This window comes from Lethenteron reissneri, unplaced genomic scaffold (genome assembly GCF_015708825.2).
Source record: "Lethenteron reissneri isolate LAM-NWPU_2019-01 unplaced genomic scaffold, ASM1570882v1 scaffold_181, whole genome shotgun sequence".
In the NCBI taxonomy this organism is placed as follows: Eukaryota; Metazoa; Chordata; class Hyperoartia; order Petromyzontiformes; family Petromyzontidae; genus Lethenteron; species Lethenteron reissneri.
In genome coordinates this window covers 1-13164 of record NW_026891564.1, presented here as the reverse complement: position 1 = coordinate 13164, position 13164 = coordinate 1, and the positions used below count along the sequence as shown (strand labels likewise).

At 53.7% G+C, this 13164-nt stretch overlaps 1 protein-coding gene across 1 annotated transcript; it reads right to left on the bottom strand.

Moving 5' to 3' along the window:
• Positions 1-6: 6 nt before the first annotated feature.
• LOC133339321 (endoplasmic reticulum membrane adapter protein XK-like) lies at positions 7-13054 on the bottom strand (the record flags this gene model as incomplete). Its single annotated transcript, XM_061547439.1, has 7 exons — positions 7-1257; positions 2182-2293; positions 2974-3167; positions 4240-4335; positions 6662-6806; positions 10551-10668; positions 12877-13054. Coding segments are annotated over 7 exons (1640 nt in total), but the record flags the coding sequence as incomplete, so codon positions are not given.
• Between the last annotated feature and the right edge of the window lie 110 nt (positions 13055-13164).

The window sequence follows — 13164 nt, the reverse complement described above, 5'->3', positions numbered from 1 at the left end:
AGTGTGTTGCTGAGTGGGTGAGTGTGTTGCTGAGTGGGTGAGTGTGTTGCTGAGTGGGTGAGTGGATTGGTGAGTGAGTGGGTGAGTGGGTGGATGAGTGGATGGGTGAGTGGGTGAGTGGGTGGATGAGTGGATGGGTGAGTGAGTTGCTGAGTGGGTGAGTGAGTGGGTGAGTGAGTTGTTGAGTGGGTGAGTGGATTGGTGAGTAATGGGTGAGTGAGTTGCTGAGTGGGTGAGTGGGTTGCTGAGTGGGTGACTTGGCCGCCTTTGTCTCCCAAGTGGCGATCGTAGCAGGTACTCATTTGAGGCTGAGTCGACATAGGGGACGCCCACGACAATTTCAGTCGCACACACATGCAAACAAAGACAAAGATCCCCCGTGTAGCCTTAACAAGCGGCTGTCGATAAGCAGCAGCAACAACAACAACCACCACCACCACCACCAGCACCACCCTGGTTCTCATACCTGGCTACCACCACCACCACCATGGGAGCTGCGGGCAGGGCCAGTGGCCACCACCATCAGCCTCCCAGAATCCTTTGCTTCCCCCTCGTCATCCTCCTCCTCTTCGCCGGCAACAAGGGGAGCTCCCGTACCACCACCACCACCACCACCGCCGCCACTACCGCCACCGCCGCCACCGCCACCACCGCCACCACCACCACCGCCGCCACCACCACCACCACCGCCACCTCTAGTGCCTTTACAATCACCACCACCATGGCCGCCACCCTTAGCACCACCACACCAACGCTCCCAGCATCTCCCCTTCTCCTCTTCCTCCTCCTCCTCATCCTCATAATCATCATCATCATCATCACCGCCACCGTCACCGCCACCGCCGTCACCGCCGCCATTCGGCGCGGGACACAGCCGTGCCCAGCCCGTGCGGAACCGCAGCAGCCGTCGGCACGGGTGGCAGTATCGGTAGAAGACCACCATGAGGGCGACGACGAGAGCGTAGGCCGCCGTGAGCTTGGCCAGCGCCGCCGGCGGGCACAGCGGCGGCGGTGCCGACGCGTCGCCGGCCACGGTGAACCACCAGGCGAGGATCAGGACGGTGTTCTCCAGGAGGCGTGCCGAGTAGAAGGCTGCGGCCCAGCGAAGGGGGCGGTCCCCGGAGCCGCCGGTGCCGGAGCCGCTCACCACGAGCTCGGGGGCGGAGAGCTGGAGGCGCAGCGCCGACCAGCAGAAGGCGTTGACTGCCGCGAAGAGAAGGGACAGCAGCACGGAGGATGTGGCTGCCCCGCACGCGCCTGGGTGGGGCGGGTGGGGGGGTGGGGGGTGGGGCGGGGGGGGTGGGTGGGTGGGGGGGGGGGGGTGGGTGGGGCGGGGGGTGGGTGAGTGAGTGGGTGGATGGGTGAGTGGGTGGGTGGGTGAGTGGGTGGGTGGGTGGGTGGGTGAGTGGGTGGGTGGGTGAGTGGGTGGGTGGGGGGGTGGGTGGGTGAGTGGGTGGTGGTGGTGTAGTGGTGGTGGTGTAGTGGTGGTGTAGTAGTAGTGTAGTAGTGTACTAGTAGTAGTAGTGTAGTAGTAGTGTAGTAGTAGTAGTGTAGTAGTAGTAGTAGTGTAGTAGTAGTAGTGTAGTAGTAGTAGTGTAGTAGTAGTAGTAGTGTAGTAGTAGTAGTAGTGTAGTAGTAGTAGTGTAGTAGTAGTAGTGTAGTAGTAGTAGTGGTGTACTAGTGGTGGTGGTGTAGTAGTGGTGGTGGTGTAGTAGTAGTGGTAGTGTAGTAGTAGTAGTGTAGTAGTAGTGGTGTAGTAGTAGTAGTGTAGTAGTAGTGTACTAGTAGTAGTAGTGTAGTAGTAGTGTACTAGTGGTGGTGTAGTAGTGGTGGTGGTGTAGTAGTAGTGGCAGTGTAGTAGTAGTAGTGTAGTAGTAGTAGTGTAGTAGTAGTAGTGTAGTAGTACTAGTGGTGTAGTAGTAGTAGTGTAGTAGTAGTAGTGTACTAGTAGTGTAGTAGTAGTAGTGTAGTAGTAGTAGTGTAGTAGTAGTGTAGTAGTAGTAGTGTAGTAGTAGTAGTAGTGTACTAGTGGTGTAGTAGTAGTAGTGTAGTAGTAGTAGTGTAGTAGTAGTAGTAGTGTACTAGTGGTGTAGTACTAGTAGTGTAGTAGTAGTAGTGTAGTACTAGTAGTGTAGTAGTAGTGTAGTACTAGTGGTGTAGTAGTACTAGTGGTGTAGGTACCGTAGGTTGTGTTGGGGTGCTCCGGCAAGAATCGTCGCTGCCTCCAGAGGCCGACCCACGGCATGAGCCCAAACACAGCCAGGTTCACTAACACTACAGCCAGAGTCCATTCCTACACACAGTGACACACACACAGTGACACACACACACAGTGACACACACACACAGTGACACACACACAGTGACACACACACACAGTGACACACACACACAGTGACACACACACAGTGACACACACACAGTGACACACACAGTGACACACACACACAGTGACACACACACACAGTGACACACACACAGTGACACACACACACACAGTGACACACACACAGTGACACACACACAGTGACACACAACACAGTGACACACAGTGACACACACAGTGACAACACACACAGTGACACACACACACAGTGACACACACACACAGTGACACACACACAGTGACACACACACACAGTGACACACACACACAGTGACACACACACAGTGACACACACAGTGACACACACACACAGTGACACACACACAGTGACACACACACACACAGTGACACACACACAGTGACACACACACAGTGACACACACACACAGTGACACACACACACACAGTGACACACACACACAGGGACACATGCTGTGTGTGTGTGTCACTGTGTGTGTGTCACTGTGTGTGTGTCACTGTGTGTGTGTCACTGTGTGTGTCACTGTTTGTGTCACTGTGTGTGTCACGTGGTGTGTGTGTCACTGTGTGTGTGTCACTGTGTGTGTCACTGTGTGTGTCACGTGTACCCGGCACGCGGAGCTGAACAGCACAAGGACTGTGACGCGTGTGGAGATCTCCATGGCGCGCCAGGCGGTCGCCACGGCGACGGCTCGTGCGCTCACACGCAGCTCCACGCGGTCGAAGCGGACTCGGACAGCGAGGAGGGTGAGGACCAGGGCACCCAGGGAGACAGACAGCAGGGAGACTGCCATCAGTACCCCTAGAGAGAGACACACAGAGACACACAGTGAGACACACAGAGTGACACACGCAGCTCCACGCGGTCGAAGCGGACTCGGACAGCGAGTAGCGTGAGGACCAGGGCACCCAGGGAGACAGACAGCAGGGAGACTGCCATCAGTACCCCTAGAGAGAGACACACAGAGACACACAGTGAGACACACAGAGTGACACACGCAGCTCCACGCGGTCGAAGCGGACTCGGACAGCGAGGAGGGTGAGGACCAGGGCACCCAGGGAGACAGACAGCAGGGAGACTGCCATCAGTACCCCTAGAGAGAGACACACAGAGACACACAGTGAGACACACAGAGTGACACACGCAGCTCCACGCGGTCGAAGCGGACTCGGACAGCGAGGAGGGTGAGGACCAGGGCACCCAGGGAGACAGACAGCAGGGAGACTGCCATCAGTACCCCTAGAGAGAGACACACAGAGACACACAGTGAGACACACAGAGTGACACACGCAGCTCCACGCGGTCGAAGCGGACTCGGACAGCGAGGAGGGTGAGGACCAGGGCACCCAGGGAGACAGACAGCAGGGAGACTGCCATCAGTACCCCTAGAGAGAGACACACAGAGACACACAGTGAGACACACAGAGTGACACACGCAGCTCCACGCGGTCGAAGCGGACTCGCACGGCGAGGAGGGTGAGGACCAGGGCACCCAGGGAGACAGACAGCAGGGAGACTGCCATCAGTACCCCTAGAGAGAGACACACAGAGACACACAGTGAGACACACAGAGTGACACACGCAGCTCCACGCGGTCAAAGCGGACTCGGACAGCGAGGAGGGTGAGGACCAGGGCACCCAGGGAGACAGACAGCAGGGAGACTGCCATCAGTACCCCTAGAGAGAGACACACAGAGACACACAGTGAGACACACAGAGTGACACACGCAGCTCCACGCGGTCGAAGCGGACTCGGACAGCGAGTAGCGTGAGGACCAGGGCACCCAGGGAGACAGACAGCAGGGAGACTGCCATCAGTACCCCTAGAGAGAGACACACAGAGACACACAGTGAGACACACAGAGTGACACACGCAGCTCCACGCGGTCAAAGCGGACTCGGACAGCGAGTAGCGTGAGGACCAGGGCACCCAGGGAGACAGACAGCAGGGAGACTGCCATCAGTACCCCTAGACACAGTGAGACACACACAGAGACACACAGTGAGACACAGTGAGACACACACAGAGACACACAGTGAGACACACACAGAGACACACACAGTGAGACACACACAGAGACACACAGTGAGACACACACACAGTGAGACACACACAGAGACACACACAGTGAGACACACAGTGAGACACAGAGACACAGTGAGACACACACAACTCCACGCGGTCAAAGCGGACTCGGACAGCGAGGAGGGTGAGGACCAGAGCACCCAGAGAGACGGAGAGTAGAGACACTGCCATCAGTACCCCTAGACACACAGACACAGAGACACAGTGAGACACACAGTGAGACACACAACCTGCACACACAGAGACACGGTGAGACACACAGTGAGACACACACACACAGAGACACACACAGAGACACACACGGAGACACACACAGAGACACACACAGTGAGACACACACACACAGAGACACACACAGAGACACACAGTGAGACACACACAGAGACACACACAGAGACACACACAGTGAGACACACACAGAGACACACACAGTGAGACACACACACACAGAGACACACACAGAGACACACACGGAGACACACACAGAGACACACACAGTGAGACACACACACACAGAGACACACACGGAGACACACACAGAGACACACACAGTGAGACACACAGAGACACACACGGTGACACACACAACTCCACGCGGTCGAAGCGGACTCGGACGGCGAGTAGGGTGAGGACCAGGGCACCCAGAGAGACAGAGAGTAGAGACACTGCCATCAGTACTCCTGGAGACACAGAGACACAGACATACACACACACACAGACACACACACACACACAGACACACACACACACACAGACACACACACACAGACACACACACACACAGACACACACACACACACACACAGACACACATACACACACATAGACACACACACACACAGACACACACAGACACACACAGACACACACACAGACACACACACAGAGACATACACACAGACACACACACACAGACACACACACACAGACACACACACACAGAGACACACACAGAGACACACACACACACACAGACACACACACAGACACACACACACAGACACACACACACAGACACACACACACACAGTGAGTGACCCACCCCTATAGGCTGTGATGCTGTGTTGTTGCAGAGTGATGTAGGCACACACACACACAGTGAGTGACCCACCCCTATAGGCTGTGATGCTGTGTTGTTGCAGAGTGATGTAGACACACAGACACACACACACACACACAGACACACAGACACACAGACACACAGACACACAGACACACACACACACAGACACACACACACACAGACACACACAGACACAGACACACACAGACACAGACACACACAGACACAGACACACACACACAGACACACACACACACAGACACACACACACAGACACACACACACAGTGAGTGACCCACCCCTATAGGCTGTGATGCTGTGTTGCTGGAGAGTGATGTAGACACACACACACAGACACACACATACACACACAGTCACACACACACACACAGTCACACACACACACAGACAGACACACACACAGACAGACACACACAGACACACACACACACACAGACACACACACACACAGACACACACACACAGACACACACACACACAGTGACCCACCCCTATAGGCTGTGATGCTGTGTTGTTGCAGAGTGATGTAGACACACAGACACACACACACAGACACACACACACACACACAGACACACACACACACAGACACACACACACACACAGACACACACAGACACAGACACACACACAGACACACACAGACACAGACACACACACACACAGACACACACACACACAGACACACACAGTGAGTGACCCACCCCTATAGGCTGTGATGCTGTGTTGCTGGAGAGTGATGTAGACACACACACACAAAGATCAAAGATCCCCCGTATAGCCTGAACAGACTGTAGGGGCAAGTGCTGTTAGCGAGCACCTATGAAGGCCGGAACGGTACACGATGGGGTGGGTGGCCAGCACCACGCCCGACCGCCTTTGTCTCCCTAGTGGCGATGTTTACACACCGCACCGGGTACTCATTTAAGGCTGAGTCGACCTAGGGGAGGCCCAGGACCGGTTCAGATAATCGTCACTGGTGTTAGCCGTGAGCGGGAATCGAACCCGGGTCGCCAGGTTCATAGCGCAGCGCGCTAACCGCTACACTACCACAGACAGACACACACAGACACACACACACACACAGACACACACACACAGACACACACACACACAGTGACCCACCCCTATAGGCTGTGACGCTGTGTTGTTGCAGAGTGATGTAGGCTTGCAGCGTGAGTTGTGGTGCTGAGCCCAGAAACGCCATCAGCACCATCGCTCGTGCGAACGCAGCGCGGTGCGCGTACAGGCGTCCCTCCAGCCGGCTAACCTACACCACAACAACAACAACAACAACCACAACAACAACAACTATCACAACAACAACAACAACAACCACAACAACCATCAGCACCATCGCTCGTGCGAACGCAGCGCGGTGCGCGTACAGGCGTCCCTCCAGCCGGCTAACCTACACCACAACAACAACAACAACAACCACAACAACAACAACTATCACAACAACAACAACAACAACCACAACAACCATCAGCACCATCGCTCGTGCGAACGCAGCGCGGTGCGCGTACAGGCGTCCCTCCAGCCGGCTAACCTACACCACAACAACAACAACCACAACAACAACAACAACTATGACAACAACAACCACAACAACCACAACAACCATCAGCACCATCGCTCGTGCGAACGCAGCGCGGTGAGCGTACAGGCGTCCCTCCAGCCGGCTAACCTGTACCACAACAACAACAACAACTATCACAACAACAACAACAACTATCACAACAACCACAACAACAACAACTATCACTACCACAACCACCACAACCACCACCACAACCACAACCACCACAACAACCACCACAACAACCACCATCACTACCACCACAACAACCACCACCACCACCACAACCACTATCACAACAACCACGACAACAACCACAACCACTATCACAACCACCAAAATCACTATACAGGCGCCTCTCCAGCCGGCTAATCTGCACCACCACCACAACCACCACCACAACCACCACCACAACAACAACCACAACAACTATCACTACCACCACCACCACCACAACAACCACTATCACAACAACCAAAATCACTATACAGGCGCCCCTCCAGTGAGTGAGTGAGTGTGTGGGTGTGTGAGTGAGTGAGTGTGTGAGTGAGTGTGTGAGTGAGTGTGTGAGTGTATGAGTGAGTGAGTGTGTGAGTGAGTGAGTGTGTGAGTGTGTGAGTGAGTGTGTAGTGAGTGGTGAGTGAGTGTGTGGGTGTGTGAGTGAGTGTGTGAGTGAGTGAGTGTGTGTGTGAGTGAGTGTGTGAGTGAGTGAGTGTGTGAGTGTGTGAGTGTGTGTGTGAGTGAGTGAATGAGTGAGTGTGTGAGTGTGTGAGTGAGTGAGTGTGTGAGTGTGTGTGTGAGTGAGTGAGTGTGTGAGTGTGTGAGTGAGTGGGTGTGTGAGTGAGTGAGTGAGTGTGTGAGTGTGTGTATGAGTGTGTGAGTGAGTGAGTGTGTGAGTGTGTGAGTGTGTGGGTGTGTGAGTGAGTGAGTGTGTGAGTGTGTGTATGAGTGTGTGAGTGAGTGAGTGAGTGTGTGAGTGTGTGTATGAGTGTGTGAGTGTGTGAGTGAGTGTGTGAGTGAGTGAGTGAGTGAGTGGGTGAGTGAGTGTGTGAGTGTGTGAGTGTGTGACTGAGTGGGAGTGTGTGAGTGAGTGTGTGAGTGAGTGAGTGAGTGTGTGAGTGAGTGTGTGAGTGTATGAGTGAGTGAGTGTGTGAGTGAGTGAGTGAGTGTGTGAGTGTGTGAGTGAGTGTGTGAGTGAGTGAGTGTGTGAGTGAGTGAGTGAGTGTGTGAGTGAGTGAGTGTGTGAGTGTGTGAGTGAGTGTGTGAGTGAGTGAGTGAGTGTGTGAGTGAGTGAGTGTGTGAGTGTGTGAGTGAGTGTGTGAGTGAGTGAGTGTGTGAGTGAGTGTGTGAGTGAGTGAGTGAGTGTGTGAGTGTGTGTGTGAGTGTGTGAGTGTGTGTATGAGTGTGTGAGTGTGTGAGTGAGTGTGTGAGTGAGTGAGTGAGTGTGAGTGAGTGTGTGAGTGTATGAGTGAGTGAGTGTGTGAGTGAGTGAGTGAGTGTGTGAGTGTGTGAGTGAGTGAGTGAGTGTGTGAGTGTGTGAGTGAGTGTGTGAGTGAGTGTGTGAGTGTGTGAGTGGAGTGAGTGAGTGTGTGAGTGTGTGAGTGAGTGAGTTACTGAGTGAGTGTGTGAGTGAGTGTGTGTGTGAGTGTGTGAGTGTGTGAGTGTGTGAGCGAGTGTGTGAGTGTGTGAGTGAGTGAGTGTGTGAGTGAGTGAGTGAGTGTGTGAGTGAGTGAGTGTGTGAGTGAGTGAGTGTGTGAGTGAGTGAGTGGGTGAGTGTGTGAGTGTGTGAGTGAGTGAGTGTGTGAGTGAGTGAGTGTGTGAGTGAGTGTGTGAGTGAGTGAGTGAGTGTGTGAGTGTGTGAGTGAGTGAGTGTGTGAGTGAGTGAGTGAGTGTGTGTGTGAGTGAGTGTGTGAGTGAGTGAGTGTGTGAGTGTGTGAGTGTGTGTGTGAATGAGTGAATGAGTGCGTGTGTGAGTTGGTGAGTGAGTGAGTGTGTGAGTGTGTGTGTGAGTGAGTGAGTGTGTGAGTGTGTGAGTGAGTGGGTGTGTGAGTGAGTGAGTGTGTGTGTGAGTGAGTGTGTGAGTGAGTGAGTGTGTGAGTGTGTGAGTGTGTGTGTGAATGAGTGAATGAGTGAGTGTGTGAGTGTGTGAGTGGTGAGTGTGTGAGTGTGTGTGTGAGTGAGTCTAGAAGGGAGTGTATGCGTGTGTGAGTGAGTGGTGTGTGAGTGAGTGAGTGAGTGTGTGAGTGTGTGTATGAGTGTGTGAGTGAGTGAGTGTGTGAGTGTGTGAGTGTGTGGGTGTGTGAGTGAGTGAGTGAGTGTGTGAGTGAGTGTATGAGTGTGTGAGTGAGTGAGTGAGTGTGTGAGTGAGTGTATGAGTGTGTGAGTGTGTGAGTGAGTGTGTGAGTGAGTGAGTGAGTGGGTGAGTGAGTGTGTGAGTGTGTGAGTGTGTGACTGAGTGTGTGAGTGTGTGAGTGAGTGTGTGAGTGAGTGAGTGAGTGTGTGAGTGAGTGTGTGAGTGTATGAGTGAGTGAGTGTGTGAGTGAGTGAGTGAGTGTGTGAGGTGTGAGTGAGTGTGTGAGTGAGTGAGTGTGTGAGTGAGTGAGTGAGTGTGTGAGTGTGTGAGTGAGTGTGTGAGTGAGTGAGTGAGTGTGTGAGTGAGTGAGTGTGTGAGTGTGTGAGTGAGTGTGTGAGTGAGTGAGTGTGTGAGTGAGTGAGTGAGTGTGTGAGTGTGTGTGTGAGTGTGTGAGTGAGTGTGTGAGTGAGTGTGTGAGTGAGTGAGTGAGTGTGTGAGTGTGTGAGTGAGTGAGTGACTGAGTGAGTGTGTGAGTGAGTGTGTGTGTGAGTGTGTGAGTGTGTGAGTGTGTGAGCGAGTGTGTGAGCGAGTGTGTGAGTGAGTGAGTGTGTGAGTGAGTGAGTGAGTGTGTGAGTGAGTGAGTGTGTGAGTGAGTGAGTGTGTGAGTGAGTGAGTGGGTGAGTGTGTGAGTGTGTGAGTGAGTGAGTGTGTGAGTGAGTGAGTGTATGAGTGAGTGTGTGAGTGAGTGAGTGTGTGAGTGAGTGAGTGTGTGAGTGAGTGTGTGAGTGAGTGAGTGGGTGAGTGTGTGAGTGTGTGAGTGAGTGAGTGTGTGAGTGAGTGAGTGTATGAGTGAGTAAGTGAGTGTGTGAGTGTGCAAGTGAGTGTGTGTGTGAGTGAGTGTATGAGTGAGTGAGTGTGTGAGTGTGTGAGTGAGTGAGTGAGTGAATGAGTGAGTGAGTGTATGAGTGAGTGTGTGAGTGTGTGAGTGAGTGTGTGTGTGAGTGTGTGAGTGAAGTGAGTGTGTGAGTGAGTAATTGTGTGAGTGTATGAGTGAGTGAGTTACTGAGTGAATGAGTGAGTGAGTGTATGAGTGTGTGAGTAAGTGAGTGAGTAACTGAGTAAGTGAGTGAGTGTGTCACCTCGCGTATCACGTGGTGCTGCTTGCCGTCACGTGACACACGAATCTTGCGCACCAGGCTGCAGTACGGCTCCTCAACACGGCCCAGCGCACGGTAGGTCCACACCGCTTCTACCGCTCTACACAGTGACACACACACACAGTGACACACACAGTGACACACACACACAGTGACACACACAGTGACACACACACACACAGTGACACACACAGTGACACACACACACACACAGTGACACACACACACAGTGACACACACACAGTGACACACACACACAGTGACACACACACACAGTGACACACACACAGTGTGACACACACACACAGTGACACACACACAGTGACACACACACACACAGTGACACACACACACACAGTGACACACACACAGTGACACCACACACAAACAGTGACACACAGTGGACACACACACACACCAGTGACACACACACACACACAGTGACACACACACACAGTGACACACACACAGTGACACACACACACACACAGTGACACACACAGTGACACACACAGTGACACACACACAGTGACACACACACAGTGACACACACACCAGTGACACACACACACACACAGTGACACACACAGTGACACACACAGTGACACACACACAGTGACACACACACACAGTGACACACACACACACACAGTGACAACACCACAGTGACAACACACAGTGACACACACACAGTGACACACACACACAGTGACACAACAACACAGTGACACACACAGTGACACACACAGTGACACACACAGTGACACACACACACACAACAGTGACACACACAGTGACACACACACACACACAGTGACACACACACACACAGTGACACACACACGTGACACACACACACACACAGTGACACACAGTGTGACAACACACAGTGACACACAGTGACACACAGTGACCACACACAGTGACACACACACACAGTGACACACACAGTGACACACCACACACAGTGACACACACAGTGACACACACACACACACAGTGACACACACACACACACAGTGACACACACACAGTGACACACAGTGACACACACACAGTGACACACACAGTGTGACACACACAGTGACACACAGTGACACCACACACAGTGACACACACACACAGTGACCACACACAGTGACACACAGTGACACACACACAGTGACACACACAGTGACACACAGTGACACACAGTGACACACAACACAGTGACACACACAGTGACACACAGTGACACACCACACAGTGACACACACAGTGTGACACACACACAGTGACACACAGTGACACACACACACAGTGACACACACACACAGTGACACACACACACAGTGACCACACACAACAGTGACACACACAGTGACACACAGTGACACACAGTGGACACACACACACACACAGTGACACACACACACAGTGACACACACACACAGTGACACACACAGTGACACACACAAAGTGACACACAGTGACACACACACACAGTGACACACACACACAGTGACACACACACACAGTGACACACACACACAGTGACACACACAGTGACACACAGTGACACACAGTGACACACACACACACACAGTGACACACAACACAGTGACACACACACACAGTGACACACACAGTGACACACACACAGTGACACACAGTGACACACACACACAGTGACACACACACACAGTGGACCAACAACACGTGACCACACACACACACACACACAGTGACACACACACACAGTGACACACAACACAGTGACACACACAGTGACACACACACACAGTGACACACACAGTGACACACAGTGACACACACACAGTGAACACACACAGTGATTACACACACAGACACACAGTGACACACACACAGTGACACACACACAGTGACACACACACACACAGTTACACACACACACACAGTTACATACACACACACAGTTACACACACACACAGTTACACACACAGTTACACACACACATATACACACACACACAGACACCCCCTAACCTCTCCCCCCCCCACCCCCCCCCACCCCCCATCCACCCCCCTCCCCCCCTGACCTTGTGACCCCCCCTGACCTTGTGACCCCCCCACGTGACCTTGTGACCCCCCGCTGACCTTGTGACCCCCCCCAGCTGCAGTGCGTGCAGCATGAGCATGAGTGGACGGTCTCTGCCCCTCCCTCCCCCCCCTGACCTTGTGACCCCCCTGACCTTGTGACCCCCCTGACCTTGTGACCCCCCTGACCTTGTGACCCTCCCACGTGACCTTGTGACCCCCCCACGTGACCTTGTGACCCCCCACTGACCTTGTGACCCCCCCCAGCTGCAGAGCGTGCAGCATGAGCATGAGTGGACGGTCTCTGCCCAGGTCTCTGTGGGCGTGCGCCAGCGCCAGCTGTGCCAGCGCGTGCGGCACCAGCGCAAACAGCAGCGTCAGGCCCAGCCAGGCTGGGTGACTCACACCACCTGCATCGTCATCAACACCTGCACACAGACAGAGACACAGAGACACGCCATCACCATCATCATCACCACCATCACCACCATCACCATCACCACCAGCGCCAGCTGTGCCAGCGCGTGCGGCACCAGCG